General features: G+C 36.6%; 2 protein-coding genes across 2 annotated transcripts; both read right to left on the bottom strand.

Annotated features, from left to right (window-relative positions):
- Positions 1-115: 115 nt before the first annotated feature.
- On the bottom strand, positions 116-6,633 carry LOC113728078 (ascorbate transporter, chloroplastic). The gene is made up of 11 exons (XM_027252564.2): positions 6,352-6,633; positions 4,721-5,319; positions 4,398-4,505; positions 3,788-3,943; positions 3,005-3,220; positions 2,492-2,701; positions 1,798-1,935; positions 1,510-1,611; positions 1,355-1,420; positions 796-880; positions 116-677 (listed from the first exon to the last, which is right to left on the bottom strand). The coding sequence occupies exons 1-11, from the start codon at positions 6,404-6,406 to the stop codon at positions 580-582; spliced, it is 1,833 nt and encodes a 610-aa protein (XP_027108365.1). The 5' UTR covers positions 6,407-6,633; the 3' UTR covers positions 116-579.
- Positions 6,634-8,306: 1,673 nt separating this feature from the next.
- Positions 8,307-12,008, bottom strand: LOC113728080 (glycerol-3-phosphate 2-O-acyltransferase 4). Its single transcript, XM_027252566.2, has 2 exons — positions 11,194-12,008; positions 8,307-9,418 (listed from the first exon to the last, which is right to left on the bottom strand). The coding sequence occupies exons 1-2, from the start codon at positions 11,818-11,820 to the stop codon at positions 8,528-8,530; spliced, it is 1,518 nt and encodes a 505-aa protein (XP_027108367.1). The 5' UTR covers positions 11,821-12,008; the 3' UTR covers positions 8,307-8,527.
- Positions 12,009-18,506: the final 6,498 nt, after the last annotated feature.

Genomic DNA, 18,506 nt, shown 5'->3' with positions numbered 1-18,506 from the left:
ACTCGTGTATTCGTTGTTGCGCGTGATTTCCTCCTGATAACCTTTCCTCCTGAGCTCATCAAATCGACAACGCGTCATCTCAAAATGAGTCAAGTGAAAGCAGTAACACAGAATATAGACGAGGCAATATTGCCACAGGACAGTTCTATGGATTGGGAAGGTTTACAAATACCGCAAGGGCTGGAACCTGGTAACACTCATTTCGACTTCAGAGACGGCTATTTTATAGTACTAAACTAACTAAATGATTAGAGCGCATAACAATGAGGTACGGATGATGTTTCTATCTGTCACATTCATTTACTTTAAACGGCTATGGCTGAAAAACATGTCAATGATATCCTGAGGTCTTTCAGATCAAACGCATCAAAAGATGGGATGAAATTTGGAAGCAGCATATGCCCATGATAATCTGGAGCAGTCTTTTGTAGCCTACAACACATCATGGACAATCGGCGCATTAAAAACCAAGTTCAGCCTCCTGGTTTTCACTCTTCCGGCTATATTATATCCTCTGCATCACTTTCCTCATTTGACGTCCTAGTCATGTCAAAGCATCTCTGCCCCTTTCTTGATCATCTATTCAAGAACCTTTTCTCCAGTTGAAAAGAAGTTCCAGACTAATGTGCCTAAGATGTACAATGCGACAGCCACTTTAAACACACTGTCCCAAGAACCTGTGAAAGTACGATAAATATTACTATCAACTTTGCTTGACGGAAAGGAGTGTTCTTAACTTAACCACTGCCTACGAGGAAAACTTCCTAAAATAATTGGTCTGGGGGTCCACTATACCTCGTTGGAGTATGTATCCGGTAGCAGCAGTCCCAAACACACCGGCCAATACTCCTGCTGTATTTGACAGTCCTAGCAGTACTCCCTGCGCAGAAATGATCTGTCAGAAAATTCTCATATATCGCCAAATTTTGAATGCTACTAAGTTGTATCCTGTGCTATACAAAATTAGGTTAAAAGTACATATGATGATTGAGAAAGATAGTGAAAGAACCAATGTACACGGGCTAAAATTGAGATCGCATACCCTATTATTACAAAAAAAAAAAAAGAAGATAAATTAGGTTTAAAATTAAAAAAGAGCTCCCTGCCCATGAATAATAATATGGATTTACTCGTTCTTCAAGACTTGAATTCGTCTCTCGTGATATTGAGGTTATTAGGCTTTATAGTAGGTTCAGAATAACGTTTCGGGCCAAGTGTCACTTCAAACACATGCCAGTGGCTGGCACATGTTATTGCTTAAGATTTAAATGGGGGAAAAAAAACTGAGAACTGATTACTTTATGTACCGGTTAGACACCTCACAACCGTATTTCAAAGGTAAGAATTAACTCACAGCATAACGTGGCCCAATGTCTTGATGATTGGAGTATAGTCCAGACTGTGAGAATGCATCCGATCCCTGTCCAAATATGAAATGGTTACACTAAAGTAGTTGGTGACAAAAGTTAAAGGTAATAATAATTTAACTATTCCTTCAATCATTCAGACCTGACTGCATGCCATGCACAAGACTGCCATGGCTGGTGTTTTGACATGGCTAAGTTGTGTAAGGAAGAAAGCGGGCCCTAAAAAGCCAATTGACTGCATGATCTGCAGAATTAGTCCAGAAAATCAATAGAGAAAGATATACGTTTTGTAGACGAATTTCGCAAGCTTGTCTGACCATTTCATATCAGAAATTAACTTCAGAACATATTATTGAGAGCCCTCTCACAATATCCTTGTACAGTGTTCTCGAAGGACACATAATAGAGAGAGCAAATTTAAGATCCTTACCTTGCGAACAGATGTTATTGAAAGTCCTTTGCTCACTAGAGTATCTGCAATCCAACCTCCTATATTGGCAAAGAAAGCCATGGTCAGCCATGGTAATACACAGAAAAGTCCGGACTCTGTAAGGTTGAACTTCAGAACCTGAACAAAAGAATGGGAAGGTGAGAGAATGTCAGATGATTTCACTAAGCCAGTTTCTGCTGTCTATAATTATCTGACGAATTCAAGTTCAACTTGCAGGCTAAACTTAATTCACAAGTTAAGAAGAAAGTTTAAGCATATTAGCAATTAAATGCACATAAACAAACAACAAAACTACACACTTGTGTGTTCAGTTACCTGTGTTTCAGCATAACTAAACATGCACAGAACAAAAATGATAAATGATGCATAATAAGTACTAAATATCCATCGCAAAAGCTGATAACCTACAAAATGTCTCTACAGGATTTGTGTATCTGTAAACAAGTAACGTGAAGAAAGACTCAAGGGCAATGCAAAAGAAGAAATACGAGATGGTTTGCTGTAACATTCATTGCATGATTACATTTCAGCTTGTTTAATTTCAATACGCTTCCAAGGACAAGGAGTGAATGAAGCATCATAATTTAGCAGCCATTTCTCACCTCCTTATTGACCTTTTTAAAATAACAGACGACCGTTGTATTAAAACATCTCAGTTCATTATTCCATTTACCTGATTATAATAAGTCGGCATCCATGTCAAGAGAATAAATGTTCCCCAGTTATGGCAAAAATGGGAGATTATGAGAGCCCAAACAGGTGGTTTTGATAATATCAATTTCCATGGAATCACAGACACGGGTTCCTTCAGTGCACTGCCTCCCAAAATCAGTTTCCTTTCTTCTGCACTAATATCTGGATCCTCACTGGGGGAGCTATGTCCCTGGAAGAATAAAAGTTGGAAACATATGAGAGAATAATGAAATGACTGTCGAGTAAAACCATATTGCACAGTCCCCAGGAGATACAACTGTGAGCTCCATCAACTACTCTGAGAATTTGGAGGAGTAATTTACGAGAGATTTTATTATGTCAAGACAATGTACTAACAACATGAGGCTCAAAGGTTAATTTCATTGAGAAACTTCAATTTAATTAATTTACTGGATTGCGAGAATGAAAGTAAAATGTAAAAGGACAGCTAAGTTAGTGAAACAAGAAATGTAATACAAAGCAGCAAACTTACTTTGCTCAGCCACAGTGCAATCCAGATGATTCCAAGAGAACCAAAGGAGTAGAAAACAGATGGCCACCCAAAACTGTGAATTAAAACAGGGGAAAGGGCCAAACCAGTGACAGAGCCAAGATACATGCCACTGTATACGAGTGCCAAGGATCTGCTTCTCTCAGAGACAGGAATCCACTTAGAAAGCAAATTATTCATGGCAGGCATAGCAACACCCTGATAACAAACCACCATTCAATTAGGCAATCCAGAAAGCATGCTGAATACATGTGGAAGTTAAGATTTCTTTTTTTTAATTTAGAGCAAAACAGGAAGTTTTCTATACAATTGACGAATAGGAAGACCTTCTGACATACTATATGCATAAGCCAGAATATGAAGAGTGAAGGAATGTATCTAGCAATCTACATCACATCATAATCTGATATGAAGTGCCAGAACTTTTAAGTAGCTATCCTTAAGGAAGTCAACCTTATTTCACTCTTATCATCTCAAAAACTATGATACAATGTCCAACTAGCTAAAACAATTAGTACAAGGATTTACAGGTCACAATAATTGCTAATAGTGGAAATTAAGCAAATGAACAAAACCAAGCTAGTTCCAGTAGTAAGGTTCACTTAATTATGCTTCGCTTGCAACAAATGGCAAAGTGACAAGATAGTTGAATGTTTGAATACTTTTTTAACTGAAGATATGGAACCATGGTAGTTGATACAAGTCTGTAGATGTTATCTTGAGCTGGTATTCCAGTGAAGTGATATTTCAGCAAAGGAGCCTAACCTCGCCAATTCCCATAAAAGCACGCATTGCAAGCAAGAAGGGAAGTCCAATGCGGGCTGCAATTGGAGTCAAAACTGTTGCAACTGACCACCATACAACTCCAAAACCCAACACAAGTTTCCCACCAATTTTATCTGCCCATATGCCTCCAACAATCTACATGGAAGGAAAAAATCTTAGAGAAAAGAATAATAAATGACCGAGAAGTAGCCCAATTGAATTTCTATGGAAATAAAAAAGTAAACTGGGAATGCACATAGGTAAAGTAATTCTTTAGACTTAGTTGTATTAGAGGCAAAGAGAATGCAAGTTTGCTCAAAAGAAAAAAAAAAAGAAAGAAAGAAAATTGATTAACCAGGATTCAAAGCAAACCATTGGTTAGCAGCAGTTAAATAGAAGAATTTAATCACATTGAGTGATAGACTGCTGCCAACCATGATTTGGACGGGCAAAGACTGGAAACTACCACTAGCAAGGAAACTGTTTCTTTGGCATGTTAAGTTTAACTTCTTGCCAAAACAGACAAAAGAGGTCCAGTCAAGCACCTATTTGGACATTGACCGTGTGACATTATCTAAAGTGCAAGAAATTGGCAGAATTTGAGTAAAACCTGAGTCAGCAAGTAGCCCCAAAAGAAAGAAGACTGGATAAGACCAACTGTAGCACTGTTCCAGTTGAATTCTTTTGACATTGGAAGTATTGCAATGCTCATGTTCACCTGGAATTAAAACACCAAAGTATTAGACAAGCGATAGCTGTTTTACATTTCACTCAATACATCAGTGCAACACAAACAACCACCTACTTCATGGAGCAGTTCCAAACCTCACAACAAAACTTTGAAGTCAGCTGGGGAAGCCATGTGCACTAAACTAGGGAAAGTTCAGCAGTAAAACTAGCAGCAAGAATACAAGAAAACAGGAAAATACTCACACGGTCCATGTTGCATAACAAAAATGAAGCAAAACAAAGCAGCACGATCACCCAACGCTTTGGGAATCGTTCCCACCAAGAATTGGTTTGCACTACTTCTTCCATGAGAACAGCTTCGCCAGCTCCTTCTGATGACACAAGAGACTCTAATTTTGCTTCTGTTATTTCATAGTCTTCAGATTTGTAGTCAGCTCGGATGCTAGTGGCAGTTGCATGCTTTGACTGTTGGTACTGCCTATCAAAAAAACCAAGTTTATCTCGTTTCCTCGGTTGAGTCAAGTTGCTCTGAGAAAAAGTTGAAGATAGCCAGCATTGGCAGATTCCTTTGGTTCTTCTTATGTTATATTTGTCACCAATTTGACAACACACTAAAAGATGATGATCAGCTTCAACATAAAATGTTGATCCTGGGTTTCTAGTACCCAAACAACCAAAAGGATGGAGAGGTGAGCTATATAGGCATCCAAAGAACGAGCACCTTAGCCTTTGCATATATAGCTTATTGTAAAACACATTTTTAGGCGCCAACTGTGAAGCATCAATTGCTAAGCACTGTCCTCGATGACGCGCAGCAGATTGTTCAGCTTGATATACTTTGCCTGGTATGAGAATTAAGGAGGATTACATTTATCATCCATTATAGAGTCCAACAAATCGCAAGCATGTACGTGGTCTGCTTAAACCATTGAAACAATTATTTCCAGCATTCCAGGAGAGATAAAGAAAGTGAAATGCTTTTGACACAAAATTTTCCTGTTACTAGCCACTACTATTCTGCCTTACTTGAATCACTAAAATGTTGTAACTTTCAGAGGAAGAACCAGAATTGCTATTCAGTTTTCATGGTCTCAGCATTTGGCATGCAAATTTATGAACACAAAAGGGCAGTAGTAAAAAGCAACATAACCAGAAGATAAAGCTATTTTCTTTTTGGCAACGTTCCACATTATAAAGAACATATATCTGTTTATCCAAGGTTGTGCCAAGCTTTTTTTTTAGAATGCCGTAACTGCTAACAAGTTCCTCAAATACTCTACAAGGCTAAATCAAAGGGAAACTCTTTTAAATACTACACCCGATAGCTCAAATTGTGCTCGTGACTTTAATCTCTTATTTCATTCACCTAATTTCGCGTTTCATTTCTTGAGCCACTATACCCGATAGCTCAAAGAGAGATGCTTTAATATCCATACTTCAAAAATGAAATTAAACCAAAAAAAAAAAGAACCTTTTCTCGAACAACGGAAATTAGTGCTCAATTTCCACTCAAAATTCTCAGCAAAATTATAAATTTGCATAATGATATACATAACAATTGGAAAAAAAAAAAAATGGAGCGTGTCTACACTCGCGTGCATGCGTTTCCATTATCATTCAATATTCTACTAAATAAGATAACGAACCCTCAGTTTCACAAACGCCACACGTTTAAGCTCCATCTAGCTAACCAATTCATCTCCTCTCCACTTTCCACCGGCAGAAAAAGAAACACAATACCTAAAGCTATTTGAATTGCACTTTAAAACTATCATCAAAACCAAATTTCCACTTGCGTTATTTAACATCAACGAAGAAACACAATACCAAAAGCTATTTGAATTGCATTGGAAGGCTAGACAAATAACTATCACCTGAACCAATGAAGGAACCGAAATTCCGGCTGGAAACGACGGCACCGATTGCCATTGTCTCCGGCGATGGTGAGTTTAACTCCAGAGAGCTTAGACAACAATATCTCTATTTCAAAAACTAACAAATTGAACTTACACCGGTCGGATTTTCATTATTTTTGTGATTTTTGAGCTTTCTCCCTCTTGGAAAAGCTCAACAGCAAAATGGATAGCAAGAGCACTTGGGGTTTTAGCAGCAGAAGTAGTACTCGTACAAATTAAGCCCACCGTCGATGCTTTTTCTTTTATTAATTTTTCTGGTTTTTAAAAAGCGGGAAAAAAATCTTACTTGCTGGGATTAATATGTGTAGAGGGCTGAGAAATTGACACGTCGAATTTTCATCCCGATACATCCTGAATTTACTAAAATACCCTTACTTTGATTGATTTATTGTGCATCACAGCGAGGGGTATTTGGGAGAATGGATAATAGAATCGTGGGCCACCCTTTTGCATGAAAGGTCTGTGATGAAAGGACAATACGAAAATGAATAAGAAAGATAAATGGGATTTTGCACTTTTTGGTCTAACGAATTTCCAGCCATTTGTTTCGGATCATACGTGGAATATCCTAAATTATACACGTCTTATTTGATAATATGCCATCCAAGTACTTTTTAGATAATTCCGATTTGCCACCAAAATTCGTAAATTTTTTCCTCCAAGTTGGCATTTGGATTCCTCGTTATTTTGAAAAAGTTTTTATTAAAATACGATGATATTTCTTTGTGATGTATGTAAAATAAAAAGATTATGAAATTGACAAAAAAATATAATTAGAAAACCCTTTTACAATGTAAGCCAAATAATTTCTTCAGATGATGAGATATCCGAACACAATATTTTTAATAGCACTTATAAAAATTGTTCATAAATTTTGTTCGTTATTTACAATTTTAGATTCCAAAACAGTTATTAATTCGACTATAAAAGAATTAACAACAAACATAGATGTTTTCTTTTTAATATTAAGCCCTTGTTCCTAGCCCAGCCAATGCTCCAAAGTGCAAGTACACTTTTTTTTTTTTTATTAACACAGGTGTATGGATCAATCCTTACGGGCCCGATTAATCCCCTACGACCCGCCGCCCTCAAAGTGCAAGTACACATAATGGATTTTTTTGACATGTAATCATGTAAGTGTTAAGTTGTTTAGATTGTTGGAAAAACTTTCTCAACATAAGTTTATAGGAATAAGATCTTCATTTAATTCAAAGTCATCTAAAGTGAATTGTGAATCAAAATCTTCAAATGATAGATTAAACAGATACATAATTAAACAGATATATATTTAAACAGAAATCTTGAAATAATGAGCTAGATATGTATTAAACAGATACAAGTAAATGATAGATTTCGCGAACATTTCTCAATACAGAATTTTTATAGGAGAGGTTCTAAGAAAACTTTTTAGCATGGGGCTGGAGTATGTCTCTTTATTCTCCAATCTTATTAGAGGTCGTATAGTCAGTTGTCACTTGCCCTTGGAGGTGAAATTTGTCAAGAAGAGCAATCCATTGGAACATGAAATGAACAAATTATAGCGTTGATGAGTTTGGATTTGAGATCACTAACATGCAATTCATTATTTGTTGTACCAGATAAAGAGTAGACTTTTAGTCGATTTGTGTAGTTTGAAGCAGATCTGCTGCCGTCGCGTCGAATCGAACTCGAATAGTATATCATTCAAACTCTACTCGCGTAAAAAACACTTAAGTTCGAACTCAAGTTTGAACTCGTTTTTCACAATTATCGACCTCAGGATTGAATTTATTTTACCTTCGTCAACTCGAGCTCGACCAATTCAAGTTGAATTAAGTTTAATCGACCTTAATTAAATTTTCAAACTTGATTTTTAGTAAATTCCACAGCTTTATAATGAGTAATTATAAATTATATTATAAATACACTATTAGTTATCAAATAGTTGGAACTCAACTTCTTCATTACACAAAAGTAGAGAAATGTTTCATGTATGTCCACAAATCATACTTTTCAAGAACTGACGGCATGCGCTCTTTATAAATCAGTACTAGACATAACCAACCAATACGAAGCAGCTTTTTTTTTGGGTCTACCACACCTTAAATGCTAAGTATTAATTACCAGAGCAGAAACCTTGAACCAACCGGCAATTCTAGGTACTGCCGTTTGGCTTCTTACCATACATGGACTCCACCTTTCCGTCATTCCCACCTAGTAACAGATACTTATCCTTCCTGGTCAATTGAGTGCGCTCAAATCCCAACACCCCAGCCAAAACCTTCTGCACATGATTCGCCACTTCAATCGGCGATTTCCCGCCGGCCTTACACGTCATCTCCTCCGGCAACCTATCCAGAAATGTAACCTCATACGTCGGCGTTGGATTCATGAAATAAAAGTAAGGGTCCCAGAATTTGACTCCTCTCACGGTCGTGCCATGGAACATGTTGGTCTTCTGGTTGACTGCGACGGGCACAATCCTGTCGCTCAGTTCCGCAAACAAGGCACTAAACCTCAGCAAATAAGGCTCCCGACACGTGGTGCCTTCTGGGCAGACCACGAGGTCCCCCTTCTGGAGCAGGGATTTGATGCGGGCGGCATCAGCTTCACGATCACGCGTCAAAGCGACGGCTGGGATTGGCGAGAGGAATCTGGAGAGCTTGCTTACGCTGTAGGTGACGCACGAGACCTTGCGTCCGAGGGCGATGGCGATCACGATGGGATCGAGGGCTGTGCGGTGATTGCAGACGTAGAGGTTGCCAGGAGAGCCGTCGGATGGAGCCGGTGGTGGGGTCCCCTTGATCACGAGTTTGATCCCCAGCATGGGGTAAGTGTAGCGTACGATGCGTTCTGGGAGGGGAAGATTGAAGTAGACCCGGAAGATCGAGAGGACGAATCCGAATGGCAGCCAGATGTAGGTGATCAAGGCGTTGAGTGGGGTCGGACACTGCACTAGCCGTCCATCGTGAAAGATCAGTCGACTTTTTAATCTATCCAACGGCAGAGGACGTGATGATTTGCTGGGGTACACCATATAGCCCTCCTGTTTTATGTAGGTTACAATAGCCCGTAAAGAAACCCCCCCCCCCCAAAAAAAAGGTACATTAGATTTAAAAAATATAAAATTAATTAAAATAATAATTGATAGTATATATATACACACATAATATGTTAGATAGAATTTAGATATTTAAATGAGTGTCCAAAAAGTATTCATTAGAAATTAGAAAATTCTACTTTTTCCTTGGCAGCCCCATATCTCATTTAATTATACCATGTGCTAAACTCCGCAAGTGTACTTGTGACGACTTCAATCATCCAATCAACTAAAATTTAGTGCAGCACTAAATTATTGTTGTACTAAATTTTAGTACCACACAAGTTTTTTTTTTCTTTATTTCTTTCGTAATGCGAATATTGCTTGTCAAGAAAAAGATGCAGTGTGGAACAAAATTTAGTAGAAATATAATAAATAAAAGTAACCAAAAAAAGAAAAGAAAAGAAAAGAAGGTATAGACAAGTGAAGTAGTAGTGTGGAAAAGCAGAGAGGTTGTTGCACAACCCTCAACTCCCGCAGTTGGACAGCTAATAATATATTAATGGCTTCGTTGACCCAATTCAAAAGGGATGGTCTTTACTCTTTACCGCTCACGGGGCCTTTAAAAAAATTTATGGTTTAATAATTGGCTCCGTTTAAATTAGCTATTTTTGAAAGTATTTTTAAAAAAATTTACTGTAACAGAATTTTTATATTATATTTTGGAATATTGTCAAAAAATATTTTGAGATATTTAAGAGTAGAAGAGTTTCTAAAATATATTTTGAGATATTTTTTAAAAATTTTAAAAAAATTAAACTATTTTTTAAATTATTTTGTAGAGTATTTTTTTAAAATTTTTTATTATATTTAAAAAATTAGTTTTTGAATGACGCTCCAACCTATATATTTAAGACATGCCAAACACTTTTGTTGCTATTTAATTCAATAACCACAACCACTACTAGTATTTGCATGACAGTAAATGGTGTGGGCCATTTAGTTTCATGGCGATGCAACACCACACCTGGCCTTTCAACCACTACATTCATTATATGCCTAATAAAGAGGTGAAAACAAAAAAGACTGAAGAGGTAGGATCGGATTATGTGCTTAATGGTAATTAGAGAAACTGCAAAACAACGATTTGGTAAAGATTTTCAATGAAGTTACGGTTGGCTTTTAGTTGAAAAAAGATTGAAAGTTTGGGTTTGTCCAATCTCTCAAGTTATTGAACGAGATTCGAGTACTAAAAGTTTCACGCAACATCAAATCTTATTATGTCTTACAATCAGATTGGTGGGAGGTGAACCATAATAATGCGTTAGAAGTAGATTACCCAACATTTCAACCGACAGAATAGAAGAAGAACAGGAAGAGTTTTACACGAAAAGAAGATTAATGATGTCCTTCACCACAAATTCAAGTCCTTAACCATTCAATAATATTTTACAGGAACAGTAGAATTTTAAGTTTGACTTATAATCAATAATATGGTTACGTACTAGCGTGCATGTTCTTGAATTATGCGATTAACTTAAAGATAACTCGGCCTTGATTAAGGAAATTAAATTAAAGATAATTCACCATTGATCCCGGTAAAAATTCCGTTTTCAAAGGCCGAGTAATCAAAGGCCAAAAAAATTATGGACATGAATGAAATCAAACTCAAAAACAAAAAGGCCAGCATGCACAAGTGAAAAGAATAAGAAAGCTGATGATCAGGAAGAAATTAAAGACGAAGGAAATGGAAAGAAAGTGAATCTGATTACTGTATCTACCTTGCAAATGGCCATGAAATCGTGGTCGGATTCGCGATCTCCAATCCCAACATGAGGCTTTTCATCTCCAAACTCCTCCAACAAGGCCAGCCTTTTCCATTTCCCCACCAAAACCCCAGGTTTCTTCACAAACCCTGTCGCCCTTTTGGTCTTAGGATTCACCTCAATCTCAGTTCCAACAACTTTGTCGGCCCCCAAGAAGTCCTTCACGAAGGGATCCACCATGATTGTTGGATTCGCGGTCACCACCACTTTTCTCTTGCACTTATCAAACACCTCAAAACTCTCTCTCCTCACAGCATTTGCATAGAATCTCGGCAGCACCGCCCGGGAGACGAGCTCGATGTCTCGAACTTTAACCCCGGCAAAGGAGATGAAAATGAGCATTTCGATAGCTAAGGCTTCGGAGAAAAATATGTAAGCAATGGCTATGAGGGGGAAAGACAGGAGGAGGACCAGCCCGCGCAAGAGGCTGCCAGCCTCCATGGCTACAAGCATGAAATAAGGGAAGGAAGAACTTGAGATTAGAAGGGTGCCGTCGAGGTCCGCCGCAATGGACTCGCGGTCCACGGTGGTGTCACATTTTTCTATGGATGGGAAGAGGGTGGTTGCCGGCTTTGAAGACATGGCTAAGCTAGATCATCAACTAAGGCAAACAACAACTATATACGGTAACAATATATATATAGAGGCAATGAATATGGGAAATTTGTGGGAATCAATGAATTTAGTTCTGATGGCTCTAAGTAGCCACCTCGTTTGCTCGTATATATAGATGGAATTGCTTGTACAGAAAGTAGTAGTGCTGGTGTTAGTCTTTCTTTGTGACGTGGGTTGGGGGAGAGGGAAGGTCTAGTTTTAAATGCGGGTGAGCGTGATGAAATGACGGACGTGGTTTCTTCATTTCTTGCGGTAGGTTGTTAAATGACAATTTGACAGAAAGCAACCCCCTTTGGGATGTCGATTTTGATGGTTTGACGTTATTGCAGTGCAAGGATGTTTAGGAGGACAGACAGGATGTTAGCAGTTATTAGTCTCAATTCTACAAAATGAGAGCATTTTCTACCATTATTAATTACTTACCTCAAAGAACTTTATGGACTTTAGATTTGATATACACCACTCGATAGATACTAGTAATATGTTTCTGTATCTTATGAAAGAAAGGATGTGTATGATGAGCCACTTCAGATTTCAGATAGCTCCAAAAGAATTGAAAAATTTACTTTCCGATTCAAACCACAAATATATAATTGCATCCAATGTTGGTGGTTGTTGAGGCCATCATGCACAAAATTTTCAAGGATTTTCAAAATCGCCTTGCTTGGATTGCTGTTTTTCTTCAAAAACAGATTTTTCAATCACCGTGTCCTTTTTACTTCATATACATCACATCATCACGGTACATTTTTTTTTCTACAAAAACTCTAAATTTAAAATAGTAATTTTTACGGTTCAATTTCTAAATGGTAACAAAGATTGATGCTATTGATGATTGTTCATGAGTCAAAAAGAAATATTGATTGTGGGCGGGAGATTTCGCCCTAACATGCAGTAGTGTTGCCTTTGCAATTTGCATTAAAGGCGCTGTGGCAGGTTTATTGGTTTTTATTGTGGGGGTTTATGGTTGTTGATTATTGCGGAGGTTTATGGTTGTTGATTACCAATACCAGGTTGTCTTCGCTCACTGTTGACCATCGAGGAGATAATTACGAATCAATGATGATGGTTTATGACATTTTGAGAGGGAATTGACTTGTTAAACTTGAACAATTTGACCACCTACTCGCTTTATTTTCAAACCTAAAACATTGATCACAATGACCTTCTTTCTGCATATAATATGTAATTGATAAAAAAAAAATGCTGTAAATTTCTGGACTTTATTGAGATTAATTGTGTTTTAGCACGATTTACTCCTTAGCATAAAGAGAAAACGGTTAAGTACGTTCTTTTTTGGAATATATATTCATAGGTTTTGAGTCTAAAGTTTACACAAATTCTCTGTAATATTCCAATAAAATTGCTCGAAAGGTCATGAATTCTCATCTCTTTTGTTCCACTTAATTCCATATGTAAGATCAAGTTTATGGTTAGAAAAATACAAGATTAGATTCTCAAGGAAATTATGGCTTCTTTCTTCTTCTTCTTCTGTTTTATTTGGTGAATGCAAAGGACTTGCTTTGTTAGTAGGGATGTTTTGACACCTTCTTTAAATTTTTTTAATTGTAAGTGGATTCAAACCACGACTTACAATCCAAAAAGGAATTTAATGATTCAATTCGGGGTTTGTTTGCTGATGTGAGTTCAGTTGTAGTGTTAGTAGGACTGTGTGGGTGTGTTTGGATTACTAAATTATTCCAAATAATATTTCACTTACGTTATAAACATATTTTTCAATCCATCTTTTTATATTCCTAATTATCTTTTATCTTAATATTTCAGTAATTATTCTAAATAATATTCCAAATAATATTGGGTTTGTTTGGATACACATATTATTTCGAATAATATAAAGCTTGTATCATAAACACATTTCCTAACCCATCTTTTTATATTCCCAATCAACTTTTTATCTCACATACATCACATCACAAAAAGTATTACAGTAATTATTTCAAATAATACTCTATCCAAACAAACCCAGTACTCTATCCAAACGCCATCAGGTGTTAGCTGTCCCTCTACAAATGTTACTCCGTTCCTTTTTTGCCCTTTCTTGATGGATGGCTCTCAGCTTTTTGGTTGGGGACTTGACTGTCTTTTTCTGCTATCCAAAAGATGATGCTGCTGCTGCTATTTTGTTTTCATACTTGTTCTTCTTGCAAGAAAAGAAGACTAGGAGTGTGTGCGTTTTTGAGTTTTTTCCCGCCGCTTCTGTTCTGTGCAGTCAGGAGCAGGGCGTTTCATTGTCTGGTTTGGCTGTACAAAACATGCAGAAAAGAAGAGAGGCTGCCAGTTTCATATTCTCTTGTCATTGCTCGATCTCAGCTGACGAAGATGGTCACATATTCCTTTTTCGTCCTTTCTTGATGGATGGCTCTCAGTTTGATGGTTGGGGATTTGATTGTTTTTTCTGCTGCAGAGAACTTGCGACTGTTATTTTATTTTGATAATTGTCTTTTTTGCAAGAAAAGAAAAAGAGGCCGCCGGTTTCATGTTCTCTGCAAGTGCTGCTGGACGGTGGTGCGCTGGCTTCCATCGCTTCTATTCTGGCGGGTGGTTTATGAGTTGTTAGATTGGATGGCTGAGGTGGTTTTTTAGAATCTAACGATTCATTTTTGTTGAGTTCATTTCACTTCCATATGTAAGATCAAGTTTATGGTTAGTAAATTCTCAAGGAAATTGAGGCTTCTTTGATTCCTTCTTCTTCTTCTGTTTTATTTGTCTCAAACCAATTGTTATTCTGATATGGGTTCTGAGCTTTCTGCATATACTTGACAGCCTATGTCATCTAAATTTTTTTACAAGAACAAAACGTAAAGGAAAAAGGGCAAAAAAAAAAAACCATTCAAAATTGATAATGGTTGAATGCATGCGTAAGTGGACATATCTGTGCTCTTCACCGAAACCAAACACAGCAATGTCAAATTGCATGAGACTCACTCTGATTGATATTTCCCCACCACCGCCCCCCCTGCCCCCACACCCGGCGGGGGACTCAAAAAAAAAAAAAAAAACTCTAAAACGTTTAAGGAGAATGAGAAAGGTTTAAGAGACAAAATCAAGAATCTCTTTCTTTATTAACTTGATTTTGTTTTACATACAATTATTTTGAATAGCTGACAGCGGCAGCGATATATCAAGTTCCTGTTCTAGTTAGGCGTTTTCCGTGAAAACAAAGGACTTGCTTCATTAGTTTCAAGCCCTTGTTCACATTTTCTGTACTCAGTGAGTAAACACAAGGAGACAAGCTAGCATCAAATCTACAACCATGACAAGAACAAAATCTTAACCAAGCTCAGTGGCCACCACCTCTCCTGGTTGCCTCCTATCAAATTGTCTGTCCCTTATGGACAACTCGGTTGGTCTCAACAAGCCTCTTTAGAAGCTGATATCCAGTGCTCGCAAGGTTCGAGTCCTGTGATTATCGTGTTCGGGGGATGGGGCCTCTCTTCCCGGACCGGAGTGAGATTAGTCGGGCCCCGTAAGAATTGATCCGAACACCCACTCCGTCAGAAGAAAAAAAAAAAAAGACAAGTACAAAATCTTAGTAATGTGACAGAATCGTATGGAACTCATTAATGTATGGTGAACACTCACTTTTGGACTCCCATTTTTCACCCAAAAAGTTTTATATTTTCCGTAAACTCATTTTTCAATCACTTTTTTATCTTATATACATCAAATCGTTACAGTACATTTTTTTATAAAAAAAAAAAAACAACAATTCAAATGGGCTCGCTTATACTACTGAATTTATTATATAAATACACACACTCGCATTTTTAATTCTTTTGAATGTAGACATTTTTTCAAATTAATAATAATTTTACTAATTATAATAACACTTTAATGACCGTCTATTGGACACTCGTCAGCGAAACCCTTCTTTTATCGCAGTATATTTTTACTTTTGCTTCCTTGTCTACTTTTATGTCGGTATTCATTAATGGCGTTGATAAGTTTGGTGGACCGTATTCTTCATTGTTGGTAATGAATACACGAAGCTGTTTATCTGCCGGTCCCTTAAGTCTTCGTAACTGTAGGGGCACTTGGAATCTTCGGTGACATGTTTTTTTATGCAAATTCAATGCCACTTATAATATTGCGCCAAGTATCCTGTTATTATTTACACTTTAATTTTTTAATAATTCAACTTGGTTCCAAGTTGAATTATTAAAAAATTAAAGTGTAAATAATAACAGGACACTTGGCACAATATTATGAGTGGCATTGGGTTGGCATACAAAACATGTCACCGAGAATCTCAAGTGCTGCAGGGGTCACGTTTTGACATTACTTTTTTTTTTTTTTTTTCCAAAACAATAGAAATTACGTTTTGACATTACTTGCCTGGGCTTGGCTTGTTCCACATTTCACAAAGCACGACACTTATGTTAATTGAGCATATTGTAGAATTTTCTATTCGTCCAGAGAAGAAAAGAAATTAAACAAAAAGCATGTGGTTTATTGTCTTCCTCGGATCTTAATCAGATGGATTTGAATGGCAACTTCTCTTTCAGAACGTATATGCTTGCAATTAATTTCCCTGAATAATCAGTCAACTTCAGTGAGATTCATGCCATTAACCTCTTTCAAACCGTTATATATATATATATATGTATATATATATATATATATATAGACACACACAGAGGTACACATACATATATAGAAATAAATGAATAAACTCTCATAATTGGAGGAGGAGTTTATTAGTGGCTTCATCCCATAGAGACGGTCACTTTTGGTCAGACTAGTTTTAGAGCTTCAGTTTTTAATTAATCAGTTTATCACTTTTCCAAACCATTTCTAGGTAAACTTTTTGATGTTGTTCAAGAATATTTTTGAAATTCGAAATAGTTATTGCAAAATAAGTTCTGAAACCAATAATGATACTTTATAGTTTATATAAAAGGAAATGACAGAATGTTTTACATCATTATAAAATATTGTGTAAAAAAAAAAAAAGGCCATTAGAAAACATATACTATGAATTAAATTCCTGACCATATAGAAATTCTTTAGATGACGTAGTATGGTGAAATAATACTGGAGGAATTAGTAAAAGGCAATTTCGATCAAGAAAAACGCTAGCAATATTTTTTTTCGGGAAAAATAAACAAAGAGGATAGAGAATATATATATATAGGATTAATCTTCTATACACTGACAGTGTATACATTGTCACCATTGAATGCATGACACATAATTCGAATTTGAATTTGAAATCCAAATTTTGTATATATGTCATGCATCCAATTGTGATACTGTATACACTGTCAGTCAGTGTGTGACAGTGTATATAAGATTTACTTATATATATATATATATATATATATATATATATATACATACATGCATGTGTGTGTGTGGGGACAAGGGTGTCAAAATTCATCAGGGGAGACAACATAATTGGTGCCGATTATTTCTCGAATTGGAATGGAATGCTGGTCATTGTTGTTATTTGGTTCTGGTGTCTGTCTGTAGTTGGAGTAGTTGAAGGCTTGATCAAGAATACTTGGAGTTGCAATTAGCTATGCAAAATGTGTGTTTTTTATTCATTGTCAATTGGAAGAAGAAATCTTAGTCGGGCCAGAGATTATTAAAAACAAAAACCACCCTTAAAAGTATGTTAAGAAAGTTTGAAAGTGTTCCGTTTTCGTACCAAACTTAACTGAGTGTCTTAATAATCAAATTTGCAGTCTGTTTAGGTCTATCAACATGACCTGTTAATTATGGTAATAGTTTGGTCGGAAATTGTACTCCTCATGAAAAATGCAATCCTCTTGTTCCATTTGAATTGTTCTTCTGCGCCAAGAGGATGTTGGTGCAATAGGTGAGAATTACACTGCTTCTACTACCTTCTTTCCTCTTTAGGATTTGAACCTGATCTCGAATCAGATAAAATATTCGTCAATTTCCAACTGTATATGTATATTGCATGCTTGAATTGGGTTAAGTCCCTGCAATCCTTCCTTTGTTGCAATTTTGTTCATGGAAACAGGTGACTTGGGACTTTGGTGCAAGAGATAAAAATTTCAACGGGTCTAGACTAATTACAAGATTCCTGGACAAAAGCAGCCTACTATCAAATATGGAAATCTCTAAAATCAAGGAGGTTGGTCATTTTTTAAATTTATTTCTATCACTTAATTCAATCAAATTTCTCGACAATAAGCAACCTAATATCAAGCATGGAAATCCCTAAAATTAAGGAGATTGATCATTTTTAAATTTATTTCTATCACTTAAGTCAGTCATATATCTTTTTTTTTATATATATTTCACATGTATCCACATCCGTTTTACGGTCTGCGACTAATTCTATTCGAGTGGCGTGAGTCCCTTGCAGGTAGGCCTGTCAACGGGTCGGGTCTAGACCCGGATTCGGACCAGATTCGTGAAACTATTGCGGGTATGGGTAGGGATTTAATTCCGTTTTCCGGATCCTGATCTGGATCCGTTTTGTCAAACAAAAAACGGGTCGGATACGGAAATATAGTATTCCGACCCGTATTAGACCTGGATCCGGATATAAATGAATTAATAATTTAAAAAATATATATTTATCAATATAATTTGATTAGGGTGATGTATTTGAGTAAAGTCAATTTGATTTCTTTTCTTATTTGATTTTTTCCTTGCAT

The sequence above is a fragment of the Coffea arabica genome, chromosome 2c (assembly GCF_036785885.1).
Source record: "Coffea arabica cultivar ET-39 chromosome 2c, Coffea Arabica ET-39 HiFi, whole genome shotgun sequence".
Lineage (NCBI taxonomy): Eukaryota > Viridiplantae > Streptophyta > Magnoliopsida > Gentianales > Rubiaceae > Coffea > Coffea arabica.
The sequence above is the reverse complement of the archived record's forward strand: the minus strand, read 5'-3'. Positions and strand labels throughout refer to the sequence as shown.